This window comes from Anser cygnoides, chromosome 1 (genome assembly GCF_040182565.1).
Source record: "Anser cygnoides isolate HZ-2024a breed goose chromosome 1, Taihu_goose_T2T_genome, whole genome shotgun sequence".
Taxonomy (NCBI): Eukaryota; Metazoa; Chordata; class Aves; order Anseriformes; family Anatidae; genus Anser; species Anser cygnoides.
Window position 1 is genome coordinate 8,916,899 of NC_089873.1, and position 17,262 is coordinate 8,934,160.

General features: G+C 37.5%; 1 protein-coding gene and 1 long non-coding RNA gene across 4 annotated transcripts in view; one reads left to right on the forward strand and one right to left on the reverse strand.

The window, feature by feature from the left end:
- Nucleotides 1-17,262, forward strand: part of SEMA3D (semaphorin 3D) — a 142,918-nt gene that overhangs the window by 48,915 nt on the left and 76,741 nt on the right. For all 3 annotated transcript variants that reach the window (XM_013180442.3, XM_013180441.3, XM_013180440.3), the window contains one exon: nucleotides 14,165-14,325. In XM_013180442.3, coding sequence (XP_013035896.1) covers nucleotides 14,165-14,325 — 161 coding nt within the window. The remainder of the gene's footprint in view (nucleotides 1-14,164; nucleotides 14,326-17,262) is intronic.
- Nucleotides 388-12,756, reverse strand: LOC136786797 (uncharacterized). The gene is made up of 3 exons (XR_010826274.1): nucleotides 8,238-12,756; nucleotides 7,430-7,464; nucleotides 388-6,260 (listed from the first exon to the last, which is right to left on the reverse strand). It is a non-coding gene; the product is annotated as an uncharacterized lncRNA (long non-coding RNA).

The following is a 17,262-nucleotide window of genomic DNA, read 5'->3' on the forward strand; positions in this document are numbered from 1 at the left end:
GAATCAGAGGGAATAACCAAGCCGGAAGGTTGAATGCCTCCTGGGAAAACAAAATAAAACAAAAAAAAAATGAAACAAAAGCAACAACAAAATAAAACCACAACAAAACAAAAGATTTTTTTTCAACAATTTTCTATTTTTGGTCCTCCTAAAATTTTCCCGTAGAAACTCAGGCTCCTAACTACAAATTTAAGCCTATGGGTTTGCTTTATTTAATTATTTTTCATTGACTTTATGAGTAGTCTGGACACTCAAAGAATACATTTGTATTACAAAAATGTGCACCCTGTTTTGCTGTCTGGGGAACATACCCCACTCTGGACATCGTCACCAGTGATATACCCATATTTACATCCACAAACATATATCATTCCCACGCAGAGGAAGTGTGGCCATGCACCAGGACCAAGACATGCTTGCTGTGACCAGTGCTGAGATGGATGGTCAGGGGATCAGGCTCCTACATTTTGACATAACACACAAGGAAAGGCAAGACTGAAGGCAACCTTGGGCTTTTAAAACAGGATTTATTTAACCCTTATAATAGCTATGGTAGTAATTTAAATCTAATAAGTAGGAACATTATTCTCAGATGACTTTTTATTCTTCTCATTGAATGCATCTCATTCCCACTAAAATCATGACAAGAGGTTTGCCATTGACGTAAATTGAAGCAGGACTTAATATCCACACCTTGGTTTTTTCATCTTAACTAAACAAGCTAACAATATGCAATTCTGTCTCCTCTGTTTAAGGATGACAATGCTAAATCATCAGTTCAACATGGAAATTAGCCACATTTCAGAAATGTCTAGCTTCATGAAGTTTTTCATATACATGTTTTTACTCCCTTTAGGAGTGATCCATTCATATGACATGGGGAAAAGAAAAGCAGAGGATTACTTTTTGGTGCCAGGAATTCTTTTGAAAAAATGACTGTATTAGCACATTTCCTTAATATTCAAAAAATGAGCCTTTGAACATATTAATTTATAAAGTCAAGTATCCTGTTTTCTAAATTATTTTTGCTTTAAACATGTTTCATTGTATAACTAAAGAGATACTTCACTGTTGCATCAAGAGCAGTTTTTTTCTGTTTTAGTAAGCCGGCTTATTTCCATGGCATGCATCATTTAATTATGCATGTAAAATACAGTTCCAATTGTATAGCTCTGTGAGCCTCATTTAAACTGTCTGTGACATTGTGGTAATCCCAGTACCAAGAAGCGGGTGTTGCACAGCTATGAATGGCTGGAACGTGGTAAATTTGTTATGTATAGAAAAGCCTAGAAATGAGCTTGCATTTCTGCAGCTGTGCTTGCTCCACAGGAAGAGGAAGAAAGATCAGTAAAAACATGCTTTTCTGGTAATATTAGCAGCTGTAATTCTGAATGCCTGTGAAGATCAAGGAAAATCTGCTCAGTGAGGAAGTGCTGGTTTTCTCGAATCACTTATTTTACTTGATATTTAATTCATTTTTAATTATTTTTTATTTATTGGGAAAAATGTCTAAGATTATAGAGTAATGTAAGATCTGTATATGAGAGTTAAGATCTCAGTGTCAGATGATTGTCTAGTCATGAAATAGATTTTGCCTGATTTGTCTCAAAAATCCTTTCTGGATGCAGTGAATATTGAGACTGAAATGTACCCTATGTTGGAGGCAGATGGGCATTGCTGTTCATGTGATTTAAGAGTCTTGCATATACTGTACGCTAAGTATAAACTTAAAGGGGTTGATGATGTTTTATTAACAGGAAAATGAGCAACCTTCTTGCATTTTTCCCTTTTTAAACTAGTGAACTTGAAGGTCAGATCCAACTATATGTTGCATTTTCTGTCATATAATTATCACATATATAATGTCCTGGAGAACAGCCTCCAGTCAGTGACATCAGCAGTTTACATAGCAGTTGAACTAAGAATAACCTTAAAGAACTGACCCGTATCAACCTCTTAACAGTGTAAACAGCCTGTAGCTCACAACAGTTTTCTTTTTTCATGATCACAAAAGGGCCTCAATTGGATGAAAAAAGAATTGTGTTCACAAATACCAAACTATTCTGTTGAATGTTCACTTGATTAAATCTCAGTAGATGAGAGAAAAACAAAAGAATAAGACTTTGGGAAGAATGACTAGTGGCTTGTAAAAAGGAGGATGAGACAACACTGAAAATTGGTTCCCTAGAACAAAAATGTAGTGATTATAAATGATCAATTGCACCAACTTTGAAGAGAGTACTGTCAACAATATTTCTGTAGTTGCACTTTTACAAAGACAGTTGTAAAACATAACCAATTCTTAGTAGCTTTGAAGATCCCAGCCTTGTTCTCTTTCTATGCACTAATTTGAGGGCATGATCCTCTTGACGTCAGTGTGTGTCTAGTGGTGGACATCTGTGGTTGCAGCACAGGTCCTCAAGTCACATCCTATTTCCTTTTCCTCCCTCCCCATTTCTGCTGTTCCATATATAGATAAGTTCTTCAAACAAGGGCTGAGGGGTTCAGGGGATATCTGTTCTGCAGTCAAAGTCATTTGGAGATAAATAAATACACAAAGAAACAGCAGAAAGAGACAGACAATTTTTTGTGTATCACACTGGAGCACTATCAGAACATCGTAGAGTCATAAAATCATAGAATCACGGAATGGTTTTGGTTGGAAGGGACCTTGAAGACCATCTAATTCCAACACCCCTGCCATGGACAGGGACACCTCCCACCAGACCAAGTTGCCCAAAGCCCCATCCAACGTGGCCTTGACCGTTTCCAGAGATGGGCCATCCACAGCTTCTCTGGGCAACTTGTAACAGTGCCTCACCACCCTCTGAGTAAAGAATGTCTTTCTAATACCTAATCTAAATATACCCTCTTTCAGTTTATTACCATTACCCCTTGTCGTATCACTACATGCAAGAGTCCCTCCTCAGCTTTCCTGTAGCTCCCTTTAGGTACTGGAACCTATGAGATCTCCCTCGAGCCTTCTCTTCTCCAGGCTGAATAACCCCAATTCCCCCAGCCTGACTTCATAGTAGCTAAGTGCTCCAGCCCTTTGATCATCCTTGTGGCCCTCCTCTGGGCTCTCTCCAGCAGGTCCATGCCCTTCTTGTGCTGGGGACACAGAGCTGAACACAGGGCTCCAGGTGTGGCAATCTACTTTGTGATCCATATGCTGGCTGTCCTGGAGAAGTATATCATGTTGTACCATAGGATTTCATGGTTAAAATATTACTGAAGACACCAAAGTTTTATGTTCAACTGATCTGGCAGCTTTGAAAAGACTTTACAAATCCCCCCACATCATACATGCAATCTGGATTTTTTTGAAAAAAGATTTCTAAATAATATGTAATGTAACTGCTGTCTATGTGGCATCTGTTGGTGTCTGAAGGAGAAATAACTGTAAATAATAATGATAAAAAAAAACTAAAAACCCTGACATTCTAATATTTAATGATAGCTTATGCCTATATACTAACAACTGACAAGAAACAATTGGAAAGTGCACATGGTTAGCCTGTGCAGACACACACATCTGATATCCGTTGCCCTGTAATTTTTAGTTGGTATGGTCCTGTCTCAACATTGCCTAAGAAGCCTGTAAGACAGATATTGGGTCCACCTGCATTTCTGCATGTGGGACTCTGAATCTGACAGAGGCTGTTAGGCACAAGGCCAGCACAAATAACTGACATGTAAAGGAATTAACGTAGAAATTCAGTGACCTCTTGTTTTAATGGTTTAATAAGAGGTTAACTCCTGTCAGTATCAGGAAAAAAACAAACAAACAAACAAACAAACAAACAAAACCTGATAATTATGTTGCACTTAGCCAAGAGTGAGCATTATGCAAGGCCAAGCTATTTTAATGTGAATTGTTTTTATTTTCACTTCTGGAAGTGGTTCTTTCCTAATGCTAGTGCGAAACTATTTTAAAAGCCTACCTCTGCATTAGCTAATTGAATTACTGCGTTACACTTGCTTTTTAATCAAATAAAAGGTATCTGGAAAAATGGAAAAAAAAATAATGTTTTCCTAAATATCTTAAGCTTCCTGAAAACAATCATTTTCTACATTTAAACCACATTTGTTTTAAAGAATATCCATCCTGTGCAGTTACCACAGATGATGACTATGTGACTTAAACAGTGCTTCCCTACAGCAATTGAATTTCTTTGCATGTCTATAGCAATTTAGAACAAGGACATTAATTTTGCCTTGTGAGATCAACCAGTCATGATGGAAAAGCTAAAATATTAATGCCTCAACTGTCATTTATAAATATTCTCTTTCGTCGTTAAGAACATGAGAAAAGAAAAATAATAATAATAAAAATCTGGCTTATGTCAGATTGGGAATGCCCTGTGGGACGGGAACAAACAGTCACGTGTGGGAAGAGCAAGCAGGAACCTCTAAAAACAGGTTTTGTGCCAACAGAGGAAGTGTCTATCCCACTGGCAGGTAAATCTGCTCACAGAGGTCCCTGCCCTTCCCCTCCCTTCCTGAGAACGCACCTCTCCCACTCAGCCCTGCCAAAGTTTGTTCTCTGCTCATGGATTCGCACTGGTCAGCTGGTTGTTGTTTCACAGACCAGGTTCCACCTCCTCCTCACTGTATCTCTTCAGCCTCCTCATCCAACTGAATATGTTTTGGTGGAGTGGAGAAAACAGAAGAGCTTTTCAAAGCAAGTGATGAGGAATTTTGTTTACCCTCAGAGGGACTGTGGGAAGTGTGTTGAAGAACTATCAGCACTTAAGAGATCTTATAGGCTCTCTCAAGACAGTGGTTTCATGGCAGCTGAGACAACATCACGCTATTGCTGGAAGGAGGACATCTCCCTCCCTGCTCTCTTCTCCCCAAGCACACATATGCACTTCTCCCCCCTCTTACCTGCTCCCAGATGCATGGATCTGCCCTTTCTCTTGCACTAATTCCAGCTCTCATGAGCTCCTTTGGCAAGGATCTGTTAGCATTTGGGACTTTACTTATTATTTAGCTTTACAGCCTGACCATACAGCTTGTCAGGGCTCTGGTCCAATGCTTGGAGTCAGAGAGGAGAATAGCCCCCATGACTTCTTGCTATACACTCAGAGCTAGATCCTCAGCTGATAAAATTATTGCAGGTCACAGTGGTTAAACTGAAGGTCTGGCTCCAAGTCATGATCAGAGTGAAAGCGAGGTGTGTGTCTGTGTGGAGCATGCAGAGGATAGGGGAGGTTCGGACATACAGTTATTCAATGCTTTCATAAAAATCTGTGTTGCACACAGACACTGGTTACAATTGGTATATGATAATGCTAGTACGGAAATTGCAAATAGGTTTCAATAATAGAAACTACAGGCAAAAACCAAATAAACAAAACAAAACAACTGGATTTTTTTTTCCCTGTCTATGAACTGTTCTTTTAAGTTATGAAAACAGAGGCACTAATGAGGTAACTGAGCAAATAACTCTGGTTGGCAGGAACTCTCCTTTGCACTGTCAAGTCACCTTCTTCAGGAATAGCTCATGCTGCTCTGTATCTCTTCTAAGCCTGTTAGTATCAATGTGTTTTCTAGTCCCATGCCATCTGACACTTTTATTACAACTGAATTGTTCATGCGTCTGCAGTTCAAGGTCTCTCGTCTTTAGCATGAAGGCCTTGACTGCTTTGTTATGAACATTACTCTCATTAAGGAAGCTGGCAAATAGACTTGAACTTGGTGAAAAAATGTATTCTTAACAAATGTGACCTTCTGAAAAACAGTATATTTCATATTCAACAGATATAGGCTCAACAAGGCAAATTCTGGCATCAGACGTGCAGCCTGAGAACTCAGGTCTTAGCAAAAAGAGGCAGGCTCCCCAAAAGAGCTGTCAGCACCTATCTGTGGTGTAAGACCAGCTGCTGAGGCAAATCCAGACTTATGTGGCCAATTAGACCTTTGGTTTACATGAGAAAAATCCTTGCAATTTCAATTCCTGGAGAGTGAAATCCACAACACAATTCTCATTTGCTTCACCTACAGAGCAAAAATTGAGTAAAGATTTAAACCTGTGTCCATTTCTGTACAACTGATACCAGATAATATAGGTGGAAGAAACAGTACAACCTGCTGTTTTATCTGTCCATGGATATATAGGCTATAGAAGTCTCTCTGCAAGGTGCTGTGTGCATCTTCAGATAATGCTATGTTCTCAGAAGTTTCTCCAAAGAGACAGTTATGTGAAAATTTCAGTTCCAGGTGCTTCAAAATACTTCAGACCTTTTTGCATCACTCTGAAGAAAAAAAAAAAAGAAAAAAAAAAAAGGTCTGAAATGAAAGGTTGGTGCTTTTTTGAAGGCAAAAGCAATATAACAACAATCATTTGTTTTGAAAAAATGGGTAGCACTGCATAGAATTTTGTGTACCATGCTTTGACAAAAGAGTAGTGTGCCTTAAAGTGCTAAATATGATAACTGCATAATATTTTTAACACCTGGACATACTGTCAAAGTGCAATACACATCTCCAGCCAAGCAAGAAAGAATGAGTCCACTGCTGCAGACTGAGATGTGTTCATTCATGCAAGTTAATACAAGTTCCAGATCCCCAGTATGATTTTGATGCTAGACATCTACAAGGTGCAATGTGTTGTCAGCGCACTTTGTGTTGCACATTTCTCAGTGTGGACTAATCTCCACGCTTTCTAATTACAGGTCATATGGTTATGCACCTAAAGGTAGGTGGAAAGTTTGTGATATGAGATGATAGGCTAGCTGAAGCAGTAAAACTATTTCACAATGAGTGAAGCTTCTTTAAATAAGCCAGTCAAGGATTTCAATTACCATTATTTCTACCTGAAGCTTACCACTGATCTTTTGTTTTCTGTATATTTGATTTTATATTGGCTGATAGACTGGAAGAGACAAGAGTCTGGGAAATGGTTAACCAGGGCAAAAACTGAAATTCTAATGAGAGTGAGTAGAGCAGCAGTATTCAGCTGAAGGTGTTTTTTTTTTGGTTGTTTTTGTGTTTTTTTTTTTTGTTTTCTTTTCTCCACGTTCAATGAATTTATAGGCTGTTTGCTACTGTGGCTTTAGTAATGGGGAATTTTGCGATGGCTTTAAGAATAGGTGAGCTGGTGGGTTGCTCCCTCAGAATAGATGAAAGGTTTTCTTTCAGCTGCTTGATGCTCAGGACACTGAAAAATAATTAAAAAAAAAAAAAAAGGCAGGGATAGAGTTTGGTCTCCAGTCAAGTTAACAATTCTCTTTCTGTTAGGTCAAGAAAAATCCTGATCTCCAGCTTCAGCAATGGTCTAAAGCTTTACTGTGCTAGATATAAGCAGAAAACTTTATGTTCTTAGAGAACTATATCCCTTTACCATTGGGATACTTTGAATAAAATAAAAATAAGATTGCAGCAGAAGAAAGCACATTTAATTCACATAACTCAGATGATTTACCCATTATGTGTGAGACTGACAGTCAGGCTGAGAATCTGTAAGAGATAAATGAAAAATAGGTAAGTGAAGCCCTGGAATTGAAAATGAGGAAATTGAGTTGTTTTTTTTTTTTTTTTTTTTTTTTTTTTTTTTTTTTTGGTGTGTAGTCTGCCTTTCACTTAGAGAGGAGCTTTGTTGTCCTTTAAGTCCATCAGTGTGCCAGGCATTTCTAATGGAAAGGTATGTGTGATGAGATGCCAACAATTATCTACACAGTACCAATTCTCATATGCTTGCCAGTCATTTATATTGAATTACATCTGTAATGCTTATTCTTTTAACATCCACGGTATTGTTTTAAAGGAGAGAGAGAGGGAAAAAAAAAAAAAAAAGAAAAGAAAAAGAAAAAAAAAAAGAGGATTTAATTTTGTCTTGGCAATAACAGTGAGTTTGCTTTCCTTGGCAATTTTTCAAGGAAGATAAACTACTTAGGAAAAAGGAACCTTACTAATCCATGGCCTTAGATTTTCTACACAAAAAACAAATGTTTCACTCAGATGCATTTTCAGTTGTGCTGTCTAAAAAGTTAATTATTTTGTTTGGCTCTTTGAAGGTTGTGAATTGAACCTTTGCATTTTGTTCACCAACAACATGAAGTCACAAAGCAGCTTTTAATCACCTCCGCAATAATAACACTTTACAAGTTATTTGTGCAGCTGTTTCTCTAGTCAAATTTATTTGCAGTTACTAAAATACACTTCCATAAACACAACTGAGAATTGTTTAGCTAGTGCTTTAACTGAGTGTATTTTTGGTGGTTAGCACTTACCTATTTTGTTTTACTGGATTACCATTTTTGCAGACTTAAAATACACAGAGCCAGACAAAGACAGCACTGTATGTTGAATATACCCCAGGCTATGAAATAGATGGACTGAATGTTCTGTAGTAGTCTTGACTCTGATCTTGTAGAAGCACCTCCTTGCAAGTGAGCTCTACTAATATGAAAGAGAATCAGGTCCCACATCACACCAGAATTTAATACAGTTTACATATATATATATACACACATAAATAAATGTATTTCTCTTTATGGGTGCAGTAGCTCTTATAAGGCATACTGGAAGATAAGATGATCTTCCTTTCCCGATGAAAGATACAAAAGTATCTTGACAGCACTGCACGGAGTGATCTATTGTTTAGTTATTATTGACTGTAACGATGATTTGAGAAACATTGTGCATGAAGGAGCTACTTACGTTTTTTCTGTGTTGTAAAATGTTGACATTTGACATGTCAATACGTGTTTCCAAATAGGGATTTGGGAAATTTTACTCTTACTGATTGCTAGAAGTGCCTGCAATTTGACATGGAAAGTGCCCTGAAATGCCTTAAAGACTGCAGTAAAACATTCCTGAATTTTGGAGCAATCTTTGAAAAAGTTCTCTTTCAAGTGTCACCTCCTGAGACTGTAATACCTTCCTGTAGATCAGTTCAGTCCTGAAGGAGGAACATAAGTGCCTAATCCCCAAACTATGTGGTAGAGTATGAAGTAGTTTGGGGCCTACCTAGAAACAGATTCAAGATTTTTACATAATGTTGTGCCAACAAAAAATTGTGTTTTCTCTGCTCCCAGTAATCCATATCCTTTTGGAAAGGCCCTGCTGTACCATGAATATGACATTTTCCTCAAGGCCAAATAAAATCCATTGTATAGCAATGAGCCACATGGCATGCACAACAAATCATCATTGTCCATGGTGAGATGCAATTAAACAAAATATAGCTTACTTCTTGCAATAAGTAGTAGAGATTCATAGATGGGAAATATTCATACAAATACATCTGGGGTCAATTGTATGTTTAAACTCAGAATACTTCAGGAATTAAGTAATTTGCTGTATTTGTGCTATTTTGACACTTCTTTACCCCAGTAATTTAGCTGAGGATTCACACAATAAAAATGTGAATTGTCATGGATATTTTCCAGCATGTGAAGGAACTTGCTCACATCTAGAGTAAAATGACGTGATGTTTGCCTTTTGACTGTGAAAATTACAAAATTATACATATGTAGTGTTTAAATTCAGGATGTTTCAAGGGTGTCATTAGATGCAGCTGTTTTGAAACAGGTTGAGGAGATCCCTTTCTGCCAGTTTAGGCATTGCCCATCATTACAAACAAAAGTCTGGTGAGAAAGGCAATTCTGAATCTTCATGAACTGTTTCCAGATTGCTCTGTTCTTACACCATGCTGGGGTGAGGAACAACAGTACTGTCACCAAATACATGAGCTAAGGCTAAGAAGTCTAAATATGTTGTGTAAATGTAGATACATATTACCAGAATGCAATGACATTTTTTCATCAGAAATTTTACACAGTGGCTCTGATGCTGTATATTGTTTAAGTAAGCAATGATCAAGCTGTTGTGAGCTGAGACCTCTGAAACACTTACCTAAATGATTAAAAACTAGTTACTAATCTATCTTCTGCCACTCAGCAGTGAAATATTAACCCACTTAGGAATTTAGCTGTATATTCATTTAATGGCCAGACTGGAGTCTGTGAAGAAAAGTGTTTAATTTTCAGTAAAACAGTATATACACACTATAAACCGAATGGTGAATGTGCACTTATAAAAGACCATCCCTGTAACTAACTTTGTTTCTGTGCACTGCAAGAAAACTATTTCTACACTAGACAGGCTTCAATGATTCACATCAACATCTTTCTTTAAGCAGAATATATGCTCTGAAACATGAATGGGCAAGTATGCTTTTCATGGTAAATTTTTCCAGTGTGATATCCTAGGTCATATTTAAGATATTTGGCTGTGATGGGCAATTTCAACTGATAAAGCTGGGTTGTTTTGTTTTTATCAGGTGAGAACAATGATTAATTTGGCTGTAATTTAATCAATTCTCTGTTAATGTTTACTTGACAACTTTTATTAGGTCATGTTTCAGTTTTAATCTTATCAGTGGCTATGTTTGGAGTCTTATTTCCAAGCTCTTTTCAGTAGTTAGTAAATAACTGACCAAACCTGATTCTTCACCACTTTGCAGCTTATGTTGTCATTTACGTCAGTAAGAAATCAGTGTGCAGTGCTGTCATTTTAATCTGGAACATTTTACAAATGTTTTCCTTCTGATGCAGTGAAATAAATCACTGTACAAGGCACCAGGCAGGGCTCATTCCCATTTGGGCGTTTCACCTATGAGACAACATTTTCCCTCCCCATTGTAGCTGTCTAGGTGGTTCTTTACTAAGAAATACTAGAAGTGTTAAGCAATAGACAATGACTCTTCTTTTGAGATGGCCACTGCAGAGATTCTTTCTACCAAATAAGAAAGAAATAGGAAATAGCAGTCTCAGGGCTCTTCTTTTAGATATGTAGAGAATCAGGTCGAGATATTTTGGCAAGTGACATGCTTGCAAAGGGCAATGGATTTCATGACTCTAGGCAACGAAACGAAGTGCTATCGAGCATTTGTACAAATGTATCATGTATCCTTACTCAGATCAAATTTCTACTTGGTGATGAGAAGGAACTTTTCCTCGTATTCTACATTTTATTTACCCATCCCACATAGACCAGCACTATGACATGACTGGAAGCTTGTCCTCAAAAGAGATTGAGGAGTCATGTAACAGAGGATGATATGGGTTGCTGAAATACGGTAGCCTGTGAAATCCATCTCTCTCTCCTGTTTATTTGTGTTAATGCCTGTAAATTACTAATTACTAGATATTGTTATCCCTAATTTCTTTCTCTCCCTCAGTCCTATGTACTAAGTGTTAGAGACAGTTGTTGAATAGGGGTTAAATTTAGACTGCAGAATTTATAAGGAATGCTATATGCAATGGATTGGATAATCTAGTAATGCAGCCAGCTCTTACATCATGGGTGGAGCAGAGAAAGACATTTGCTCAGAAATGCAGAGGTGATAAACAATATTTTAGAGATCAACTGAGAAGAATCTGAGCAGCCCAAGAGAGCTAAAACCTTCTTTTTCACTGTGGTCAGCGTCAGAGAATCCTTTCCCAATAAACAGCTCCATCACATCTGGTGCCAAGAATTTCCACTCTGGAAAAACAAGGGAGGAGTTTTATAGAGTCTGTGATGTCTGATGAAGACGCATCTACATCACACAAAAGTTAAGAGTAACTGAAGATTGCTAACCTATAACAGAGAGCCCAACAACACTGAAAGTGTCAGGAGTAATAAATCTTTACCTCTTTCTGGGTGAAAACACACTAATGGAGTAAGCTAAGTTTCAGAAATTTGGAATTTAGAGGGCTTTTATTTTCACTTTTTAAAATTTGTATTTATTTTTAACACTGGTTATTAGCCAGGTAGCTAACAGCTTGGCTATTCTTCAGACAGTTCTACTGTAAGTAGTAGTTTGGATGGGATTTAGGTGTTTGTAGTACTGTGCTATCCACAACTTTTTCCTCAGTGATCTTGCTGTCAATCAGTAAGCAGGTCTTTTAAACTGTTACTGATTTGCAGAACAGCGACATCTTTGTCTTCACAAAAGATAGGCAAGAAAGGATAGTGCTAGTGTAAAGCAGTGTAAAGTTTAACTTTTGATTTAGTTTTTTAATGTGAAGTAAGATTTTTCAAAGTACTGCCAAACAAATCCCACCTAGGGGAATAGGAGCTGCAATACAAGACAAGACAATTTGTTTTAAGACTGTACCTAACAGTATTCAGCAGTGAGCCAGACAAAACCACATAAGCTTAAGTAGAAGCGACAGAGCCAAAAAAATACTTTTAATAATTCTGTACCAGGTAGTCATATGAATAAAGTTAAAATATATATTTTATTTTTTTTTCTCCCATGGTGCTGTTTATTAGCCATCAACAAGACTTAATCTTTTGCTTTGCCTATCACATTTTTTTTAAGAGACCTTGGGGGAAAAAGTCTTGTTTTTTCTTTTTTCCCCTCTTTATTTTGATCCAGAGTTTCTCTGCAAAACACTGGCTGCGGTTTTAATCATGACTAGGAAATGTAAGTAACTTGTGCTTTAAGTCTAGCCTCTTTAGCAGGAAGGATACATTGTCCATCCGGTGCCAAGAAGGTGGAAATATCCTTAATTTTGTATTCAATTAAATACAGGATTTACTTTTCTGTCCCAAAATTTGTGAATGGTTTAGCTTGGAGAGGTTGCTTGTGGAAGAACTGATTCACATGTTTATTTTTGTTCTCCCCAAATTAGAGACTGCTCAACATGACTATACTCTCGTTGTGCTCTTTTCTGTATGTTATTTGTGTCCTCATCCAAAATTACGTCTGCAAAGTCTTCAGTGAGCAAAAGATTTCAGACTCTTTACTTTATGGCCCTTTAGCTTTTTTTTTTTTTTTTTTTTTTTTTTTTAAATGGGGAAAAGCATAGATTCTTTCATTAGTTTCATAGAGAAGCATATTTTTTCTTAATTACCTTTTGAAGGGGATTGGAAGCCACTACTACATCACAGTAAAAGTTGTGTTGAAAATGTATGCTTTTAAAAGGGAAAGTGTTTGATGTTAAACTACAAGCTATAGCCAGAGCTCTGCCCTAACTTTCCCTGCAGAGAGTACAAGGATGCAGGAATGGCAACCTGGTGCCAACTCTGTAAGGAAAGTACAGACCCCAGGAGTTTAGAGGTGTTAGTACTCAATGCTCCCCTTAATATGCCTCTATATTGCCTTTTTTTTCAATACTATGCCTTGGTATACCTATGCTCGATGGGTATTGATTCATGTTTCAGTTCTCGATTAAACTTGTAGTAACTGCAAATTTAATTGTAGAGATTTTCTGTACTACCACCAAAAAATGACTGGTAGGCAATGGAAAAAATGAACCTTACGCAAAACTTTCTATACTTAAAGTGTCCTTATAGTATTTAAAGGGGCATACAGAAAAGATAGTGAGGTACTCATTATCAGGGAGTTATACAACAAGGGGTAATAGTTTTAAACCAAAAGAGAGTAGATTCAAGCTAGATATCAGGAAGAAATTATTCACTCTGAGGGTGGAACAGGTGGCACTGGAACAGGTTGCCCAGAGGAACTGTGGCTGCCCCATCTCTGGAAACGGTCAAGGTCAGGCTGGATGGGAATTTGGGCAGTGTGATCTGGTGGGAGGTGTCCCTGCCCATGGCAGGGGGTTGAAATTAGATGATCATTATGGTCCCTTCCAACCCAAACTGTTCTATGATTCAACACATTACAGTTGTTACCTCCTTCTCCCAGTTCTTCTCATCCTTATATACCTGCCACACCTACCAGCTGTTTCCAGTTCCTTGCTGTTCTCTGTGCCATTGGCCTTTATATGTTGCTGCTTTATATGTTGAGCACCAAATACGGTGAGATATTGATCCTTGGTCCTGTGTATCCATGAGTATGACAATATAAACACACATTCATTTTCTTACAATGCAGTAAAGATATAGCTCTTTTTGTTTCTAATTTCTGCCAAGGAATGTGATTCCTTTATGTCACAGAAGCAATTTATTAAGAAAGTTTCATACAGGCAAATCTTTGTGAAAGTAAATATTACCCAATTTGGAAGTAACAACACCCCTCTCTCCCTCTCCCCCAAAGAAAACCAAGGTTGAAAGGAACTGTATTATGACCCTGGAAAGACATGCTCCAAGACTGCAGTTATGTCACTGGCATACTCCATGCTGGTTGCATATATTTATAAAAGACACCAATGAGTCATATGTAAACATTTTGATTATAAAGATTTTCTTCATTTTCCCACAGACTTGCTGCTTTCAAACAGCTGCATCCCATTCCTAGGATCTACGGAGGGGCTTGATTTTCGAACCCTGCTGCTAGATGAGGAGCGGGGCCGGCTGCTAATCGGGGCTAAAGACCACATCTTCCTGCTCAACTTGGTTGATTTAAACAAAAATGTAAAAAAGGTCAGTTTATTTTCCACACAGTTCATCTCATAAGTTCAATTTTGTTCCTTTTTATCTATTTTTTTTCTTCACTGGGTAACTCTGATTTGTTGTGTGATGTTTTGTACTAGGACTTAATATTTATAATATAAATAGTTAATATTAATCTCACCTTCCATAGTTATACAGGTTATTTTTAATAAAATGAATTTTTCATGGTATCTGACCTTCTGTGAGACTGAAATCCTTCAAGAGGTCACCCATCTGTAGGAGCCCTACATTGCATGAAAACAAAATATCAGCAAATTGGCAAACATGCACCTGTAAGTGTTTGCTTCTTTATTTCTTTTGTCATGGTCACCCTTCTCAAGTAAAAGCATTTGGAAGATGGTAACTGCAGGCAGAGCATTCGTTGCTTCCTGGCATTACTAGGATTACATTACTCTGATATTAAACAGAGCAGAGGCAATTTGGATGGTTTAAATTATGGCAATGTTACTGGCAATTTAGTATTAATATTTACATTAATATCTGGAATTGCTAGTGATAGGAGAAGCTTCCACTGGGATCCACTGTACTCACTGGCCCTTGCCCTGTGACAATGTGTTAACTCCAGATAATAAAAAGGCAATATAGCCTTCAATAGTTCTAGTACACATGGTGAAACAGAGTTTTTGTAAGCACAATTGACGGCTACATATAAAAAACAGATGCTTGTACAGAAACACACACAAAAACTGCTTTCCTGCTTTTTCCAGACACGCTACTTACTGAAGAAAATTTAAATTCTCAGCTGTTTGATATTTTCTTTAAGCACCAGCAGGAGGTTTTAAGTGACTATATTCTGCTGTCAGTTCTGAAGTGGTAACTGATCCTAAATTAATATGATGGCAGCACAGGGCTTAACAGGTGTAACAGGAGATGATTTTGCCCCACACTTAAATGCAACACTTGCTGTCATCGTATACAAGTGTTTCTAGTATCAAGCTAAGTATCTTATTTCGACTTCTGCAATGTTCCATACACCACTTTAAAATTCTTTTTTAATCCTTTAAAATTCAGATTGTTTCAGGAGATTTCTTCCCTAGGATGCTTTATGAAACACCACATGTTCATCTTCCATCTCGGTAGTTTGCTGAAAAATCAGCACCTTTTCAGGAAATTGCAGTTATAACAGCATTATTCATATTGGAGATTCAGATCATGGATTGATTTTTGGCATAGGCTTTCTGTAGCAAACAAATTGTGTTTGCGTGAAAAGCAGACGCCTGTTTCTGTGGGTTGCTGATTGCCTCCTGAGAGATGCTGAGTGCTGTCACTTCCCATTATGTTCAGTGGGGATTGATTAATTCAGAGCTTTCTGGAGGCATTCGCACCCTGCATAGTCCACCCCTTCACCCAAGTTGGTAACATTTCACTTTAGCCATACCACTGTTGATTGTTGTGGATGTTGCACTTTCCAAGAAGTGCAGAAAGCAAACTGAGCCAGGAGAATTCATTTGTGATCAGGCAGCACCATTAGTCATAAATATTTTAGAGCAAAGAATTTGAATTAAAATTCACATTTGGTAAGCCATTTAATATGCCTAAATATCTCTAGTAACCTGGAGAGAGAAAAAAAAAAAAAAAAAAAGGTAAAATTCATAGCCACTAAGATATCTGGACTAAAGAAAGAATTATGTGCAGTTTCAAATACATTTAACTATTCAGGTTGTCTTTAACTTTTCAGACAAAACATTGAGGCAAAGTGTATTTAAACAGCTAAAAGTGACACGTGACACTAAAACCTTGCAGAGCATCCTGGTGTGTTGATTTCCAAGGTCTCCACGGGCATTCAACAATTTTATAAACTTACCCTGTTGAGTACATGCCCACGAGGCAATATCATACAGACATCCTCCTTGGTTCCTCTGTGCTGGGCTGGTTGAAACGTGTGAGTGAGGGGAGAGAGGGGATGGAGGAAGTTGGTTTTGTATAAATCTCAGTCACTGATGAGGTTTCAGTGCTCAAGGATACTCTCCAGTAGCAGGGAAGTGTCAGAAAGTAGCATTTGCCGGTGCTGTGTTTAGACTGACCGTGGTTTGCATTGGCTCAGGGCCAGGCGGCTGGCTTCCAGGCTCTCCCGGTGAGAGGAAACCACACAAGTTGGGACGTCGATGGGCTGAAGCGTGTCCTTTGTCCTCTCCTGTCCTGGAGCAAGAGCAGTCTGAATTAATTAGAATATTAAACATCTTCTGATTCAGATTACTTAATAAAAGTTCTCAGCTTCAGATTTATTTATTTATTTATTTATTTTGTATTAGTAACTGCTGATACACCAAAAGGCCAAGTTAGCATTCCTAACAATTTACTCCCAGAAAATCCCTGTCTGTCGACATAACTACTTGGCAAAATTATATTGTAGTGTCTGATGCTCTGTATTCATATGTCTGGAATAGTACTCAAAGAAACATCTAAAGCATTGTATTGTGTTCCCTTCTCTAATGTATACACACATATCATTTCATAACTTCATTTTTGCAACCTAATTATTTACTTAAATCAGCTAAATTAATTTAAATATATTAAGTTATGGCTTTATTTCCTGGTATAGTTTTTCCTGATGAAATAAATCAATAGTTCTTCTCGAGTTCCGATTTCTTGAATCATTGTATATTTTTATTCAATTTATTGTGTAATTGGTTGAAAACTTCTTAACTGTCAGCTCGAAAAAATCTACCCAGTTTCCAGTGCTTGCAAACCGTATTATAAAATAACAGTGGCTAGAATAGTATAACAGAAAAAGACTCCAGAATGAGCAATGAGAATAAGAAAAATGAAAAAGACTAAAAATGTACCTAAATGATATAATTGTCTTTCTGTAGTATGAAAAAAAAAAAAAATAATCCGTGAACTTGAACTTGTCTTGAATAGAAGCCTATAGCTCTTATTCCACAAATAGCATTATCCATGCCATAG